The 6,728-nt window shown below is 33.1% G+C and overlaps 1 protein-coding gene across 1 annotated transcript; it reads right to left on the minus strand.

Annotated features, from left to right (window-relative positions):
- On the minus strand, window positions 1–996 carry LOC111708975 (transcription factor GATA-3). The gene has a single exon (XM_023482505.1). It carries the CDS (start codon window positions 976–978, stop codon window positions 55–57), a length of 924 nt encoding a protein of 307 aa, XP_023338273.1. The 5' UTR covers window positions 979–996; the 3' UTR covers window positions 1–54.
- Between the last annotated feature and the right edge of the window lie 5,732 nt (window positions 997–6,728).

Raw genomic sequence — 6,728 nt, forward strand, 5'->3', positions numbered from 1 at the left:
AAAATTTAGTTATTTTTATCTATCACAGTTACAATAATATATTAGGAATAATAATTAAAACATAGGATTAAAGTATTGGTTGGGTGTTGGTTTGCTGGGTAGAATTGGTTTCATCTCCTCCTGGATTGGTTTACAACTGAGTAGGGTTGGTTTACTCTGGTAGAATTGGTTGGAGTACAGCTGGTTGGAGGCCCAGGAGGATTCAGCAGACCAGGAGGACGGATTGAAGGAATAGGACGGATACGAAGACGGATAAGATGAAGAAGGAGGCTGGGGGAGGAAGGGTAATGACGAGGAGGAAAATGTGGATGTTGGAAGAGCTGAAGTTCTAGAATAATCTTGAAAGTTTAAAGCGTCCTGTTTCAATCCTCCCAAGTAAAGATCTTGATACGGAAGATAGGAATTAAACAAAGGGGAGGAACTTTTCGAGGATTTTCGCTTTCTGGTCAGGATGTTTTCTTTCTTGAGTGAAATTGGTCTTGGTTGGTTATGAACCTTCTGATAGAGTCCACAGGCATTACAGACAATCTCTCCTGCTGTTGTTCTTCTCCACAGTGTTGTTGTTGTTGAAGAGCAGTTGCTACAGCTGGTTCCATCCCTCTTACTTGAGGAGACTCTAGAGTTCTTTGGTTTAATGAGAGGTCTGTTGGTTCCGTTCATCTTGTGATAAAGACCGCAGGCATTGCAGAGATAATTACCACCATTATCTCGTCTCCAGAGAGGAGTAGAAGATACTCCACAGTTCACACATTGTCTTGGCTCCTGGTTAACCTTGAGCGAAGTAAACTTGAGAGGTGAGCTGGATTCTATGGAAGATGGTCTAGGTGGAGGGGAGGATGAGGTGGAGGAGGATGAAGATGATGATGATGGCGACTCTTGGCTGTACATGCTGTACATATATCCTGGATAGGATTCAGCTTGAAAGTTTGAATAGTATTGGTTGTACTGGTATGATGGGGTTGAGGTTAGGTACTCCATTGTTGAGATCTTAACCCTGTGATTATCAGTGAGAAACTGAGCTCTTAGTATTTTGTCCTGATTTTTATCCTAATCTGAGGTGAGGGGGTCTGGGCTAACCACCCCAGGATACCTTCACCTTATTGGTCAATAATTCACCCCAAACCAAACTCGGGAATATTAATTATTTGGGAAGTTTCTCTCGCGGATTATTTTCACGCGATTTCGTGGATTTTTATGATGATGAATTTGGGAGATTTTTTTTAGATTCTGTTTGAGGTGAGGAGAGATGGAAACCAGGGCCGTAAAGATAGGATCCGTGAATTCAAGATACCATCAAGGGGGAGGAGGGAGGGGGGGGGGAGTCATCGTATATCCAACCTTTTCAACGTTTTTCTTTATCTCCTACCACTTTATTGTTCCACATTTAAACTATGTAATCCAACCAAAAATAACTTACAGGGGGAGAAGGAAAAGATGTTATCTGTTAATTCATTGCCTCAGTGTTGGTTTTTATTTTACCCCTGTAGATTATTTAACTTGATGTGTCAGGATTGAATTTGGGATTAATAATTTAAACCTTGTTTTTAAATAATACAACAATCAAAATTGCATATTTATAAATACAAGAAAAATGCCAATTGTTAAACTGTTTGATGTGTTTGATGTGTCAGGGTTGAATTTGGGATTAATAATTTAAAACCTTGTTTTTAAATAATAGAACAATAAATTTGTAAATTCATAAATACAAGAAAAATGACAATTATTAAACTGTTTGATGTGTTTGATGTGTCAGGACAGAATTTGGGATTAATAATTTAAAACTAAAACTTACATTTGTTTTTACACTATACAACAATCAAAATAGTGCATCCATAGATTAAAGAAAATTACATATTAAGTGAAGTATTAGTTCACAATCTAAAAAGTCTAAATCTTATCATATAAAAAGCCTGAAGCATCTCCACTCAATAGTGCTTTCAAATGAAGATTTTCAAAAAGTGTATATAATTTGTGAAATCTAAAAAGAGTAATAGAAATGTACGAAAGAAAAGAACAGAAATGGATAAATGGAAAAAAGGTATTGAATTGGATGGAATGGAAAAGGAATGAAATAATTGAGTAATGGGGATAAAATGAATGGAGAAAGGGAACGAATTAATGAAACATTGGGAGAAGGCAATAAAATTGGGTAAAGAGTATAAAATAGATAGGCAAAGAGCATAAAAGAAATGGATAGAAAAATCTAAAAATGGGTAAAGGGGAGTAAAGAAATGGGAAAAGATAATTAAAGGAATTGGTAAAGAAATAAATCGACTAACAGTATGAGATAAACTGGTAAAAAATGTAAAATAATTTGGCAAAGATTAAATTGAATTAATAATTCAATACGGTGAACAAAGGAAAGTGCAAGGGCAATGTACATAGAGGAGGTAGGAAAAAAAGTAATGGTGAACTAAATAAAATTGTAGAAAAGGAAGGAGATTAAACAGGAGAATAAGGGACTTGTAAAGAAAATAGGGGAATAAAAGAAAGCGTAAAAGAAAACATAGTGAAGGGTAGGGGGAAGGAAATCAGTGTATTGCAGTGTACACTCTGCATCAATGACTCAAAGCTTATGATAATGTAATGTGTGTTCACTTCTATCCTAATCCTATTAAAGAGTCGAAGATTATACCCCCCCCTATATCTTTGTAACCTGATGGTGAAAACCTTTGATATTTCAAACTTAGACTATTTGATCTACCAGAATTAATAGTTTGAAATATCAAAGGTACAAAACCCCCAATTGCCCCCAGGATTCCCCATCTTATCCACAGATATCCTGACTTTCGAACAATTCACGCCCAACCAATGTAAAAAAAGGTTTTAGGTTGAAGGTTGACAACAAATTTTTTCTAGCTAATGTTAGGGGGTTGTTATCACATTTAAAACCAAAAAATTCGTTTGAATTGATCTCCAAAACTGACGAACATTTTTTTTTTAAAAAACGACGGGTAAAAACTGACGATCTTTTGATCGAAAAACTAAAACCAAAACTATATTGAAAAACGATAGTTTTTTGCAAATGTAAAGGTATGTCGTCAATAACCAAAGACAAACTAACTTCGTTAACGAAACGTTGAAACATTATAACACTTTTCGTTTAAAAAACGACCATTTTGAAAATTATTGTTTCTTTTTTGTGAAAAGTGAAAACTATCAATTCCTAGCTGATGTTGGTTACTGGGGTAATATAAATATTGATTGTTGAGTTGATCAGCAAATATTGATCACGTGATGATCATCAAATATTGATCGCGTGGTGATCAAAACATATTAATTATTATGATAAATATCAAATATTGATCACGTGATGATCATCAAATATTGAACGCGTGGTGATCAAAACATATTAATTATTATGATAAATATCAAATATTGATCACTTGATGATCATCAAATATTTATCGCTGTAGAGATCATCAAATATTGATCTTTAGGGTGATAATACATATTGATTGGAGATCATTAAATATTAATAGCTTGGGTAATCATTAAATAGTGATCGTTGAGGTGATCATAAAACAAAAATAGCGTAGTGATCATTAAATATTGATCGCTGTGGTGATTTTCAAATAAAAATAGCGTATCGATCATCAACTATTAATCACTGTGGTGATCATTAATCATCAAGATTGCAATCAGTGGTGATCATCAATGATTGAAAGCTATGGTGATCATCAAATATTGATCTCTGTGGTGATCATCCAATATTGATCTCTGGGGTGATCATAAAATATTGATCGTTGTGATGATCATGATATTGATCGCGTGGTGATTATCAAATAGTGTCAGTCCTGATCAAAATATTCCGCTAATCTGTATTCTCACGAGTATAAAGATAGATAGATAGTTCAGCTCACGCTTCTATACTATATATACATATATATATACATGGATCATTTATCATTATTAGAGTCATATCAATGTCAGCATACAAATCAGGGATATAGATAGATAGATAGATAGATAGATAAATAAATAGAAGCATCCGACCAAGCTATTAGTTAGGAAGGAACCAAACTATGGAAGCATCTGACCAAGCTATTAGTTAGCAAGGAACCACGCAATTGAACCATCTTAACAAGCTATTAGTTAGCAAGGAACCAAACTATGGAAGCATCTGACCAAGCTATTAGTTAGCAAGGAACCAACCTATGGAAGCATCTGTTCTGAGAATAAATATTATTGTCGTGTGCTAAAGATCTACTGATTCTATCCAGGGGGTAAAGATGGGGAGTTTTCGTTTTAAATATTTTGTTTTAATTAGTTTTAAGATCAGTCCCTAAAATTACATTGCTCTGAAATAATAACTGTCTTTTAAGAAAAATTCTTATTAAGAAAACAAAGAATATTTAAGTTTAGATTTTTTTAACTTTAAAGCCTAATTTAATCAAGTTTGAGTAATTTTTTTATGTACACACTTTTTAAATGGAGTTTTCGCGAAAAATGTAAGGGGTATAGGCTTACGTCGAAAAATATTCAATTGCGATTTCTACTAATCTTACTTCTATCTGTTGCGTCTATAAAGAGAAAATTGTTAGAAACGACTCGAATCGAAGAAAGTAGCGTCCATTCAAATTCAGAAAGCTTCAATATTCGACTCCATTTAATTCCGCACAAATCATTCAGATATTGCAACTTAAAATCATCGATTTTTTTCAATGCATTGGTATAAATTGATATTTCATAATATTTTTTACTTGTTTCATATACAATATTATTTGGCCACTAGGTTTCTCTGCTTTCGATGCTTCTGTAGTTCCACGTGAAAGAGATTCCAACGACACCTAGCGACAAAAAAAATCGTCGTTTAAAGTACATCGTTAATGAAACCAGTAAAAAATATTATGAAAATATCAACTATATACGATTGCATCGATAAAAAATCGATGATTTTTACGATCCGAATTGAATATTGCAACTTTATGACTTTGTATGGCGGCTACGATCATCGGTATTAGCCGATTTTAGTACTTTTCTTCTTACAGACGCAAAAGATAGAAGTAGGATTAGTAGCGATCACCATCGATTATTTTCGACGTAAGCCTATACCCCGTTTCATTTTTCGCGAACACTCCCTTTAAACAAAGTGAGAGTAGTTCAATCTTTAAACGGTCAAATCATAAAAGGTTTTTTTCTTTCAATAGGTCGGGATAAAACTTTAAGAAACATTTGTTATTAATAATTAAAATGTTATGGATTCTGGAGTCACCTCAACCTCAGCGTCAAATATCGTTAAAATTTTGATGTCTAAATCTTTCAATGTGAATTTTCCACTGAAAATTTTTTTTCACAAAATAACATTTATTTTTTTTGAATAATTCACAAATTTTGACCCATGATAGGAATTTCAACTTCAGAAAGTTGAACATTTAAAAATCGAGTATTTTAAAAGAATGGGGTTTAATATCAAGTCTTTGTCATTACTAAAAGAAAGAAGATAATTTAGCTATAATATGATTTATCATATCTCAAGATTTGAATTGTAATTTAAAATAATTGTTCAATTACAATGAGAACCAGAAAACTGTGGAATCGCAAGACAGCATTAAAGCAAGAAATAAATGATTATGTTTTTTCAAAGCAAATCGTATTTTTTAGCAACTTATTATTGTTTACAATGAATAATTGCTATGTCTCATGCTTAATGTACCATCAAAATCATAATTTGAATTAAAGAATCATCATCCTATTCCAGATTGTTCTGTTCTCTACCCCCTCTGTCTCCACCTAACGACCAGGCCTCTAAAAAATGTGTTTTCTCCTTTTCTGTTTTGTTGCGAGCTATCCCAGAAACCATCTTGAATATGAAGTATTTACAAGCACAGGTATGAGAAAATCTTGGACGATCTTTACAATCTGGAATATCAGTCTATCTTTCTATCCATACCTAGTCTATCTATCTATCCATAACTTTGAGTCTATCTATCTATCCTAGTCTATCTATCTATCCATAACTATGAGTCTATCTATCTATCCATACCTAAATTTTATCTTTACAGATCTCATAAGGCTCATTTTTTTCTCAGGAGTAAGTTGGAAGGAGCTGATCTTTAGAAGGAATGTAATATACTCCAAATATATATCCTTTAGACCCTGTAATATACTCCAAATCTATATCCTTGAGACCCTGTAATATACTCCAAATCTATATCCTTTAGACCTTGTAATATACTCCAAATCTTTATCCTTTAGACCCTATAATATACTCCAAACCTTTATCCTTTAGACCTTGTAATACTCCAAACCTATATCCTTTAGACCTTGTAATATCTTCTAAACCTATATCCTTTAGACCCAATAATATACTCCGAACCTATGTCATTTCCTTTAGACCCTGTAAAATACACCAGACCTATATCCTTTCCTTTAGAGCCTGTAATATACTCCAAACCTATATCCTTTAGACCTTGTAATATACTCCAAACCTATATCCTTCAGACATTGTAATATCTTCTAAACCTATATCCTTTAGACCTTGTAATATACTCCAAACCAATATCCTTTAGACCTTGTAATATACTCCAAACCTATATCCTTTAAACCTTGTAATATACTCCAAACCTATATCCTTTAGACCTTGTAATATCTTCTAAACCTATATCCTTTAGACCTTGTAATATACATTAAACCTATATCCTTTAGACCTTGTAATATCTTCTAAACCTTTATCCTTTAGACCTTGTAATATACATTAAACCTATATCCTTTAGACCTTGTAATAT

The sequence above is a fragment of the Eurytemora carolleeae genome, unplaced genomic scaffold (assembly GCF_000591075.1).
Source record: "Eurytemora carolleeae unplaced genomic scaffold, Eaff_2.0 scaffold814, whole genome shotgun sequence".
Taxonomy (NCBI): Eukaryota; Metazoa; Arthropoda; class Copepoda; order Calanoida; family Temoridae; genus Eurytemora; species Eurytemora carolleeae.

Coding starts and splice junctions, on each gene's coding strand:
- LOC111708975 (XM_023482505.1), bottom strand. CDS start 978: ATGGAGTACCTAACCTCAACCCCATCATACCAGTACAACCAATACTAT.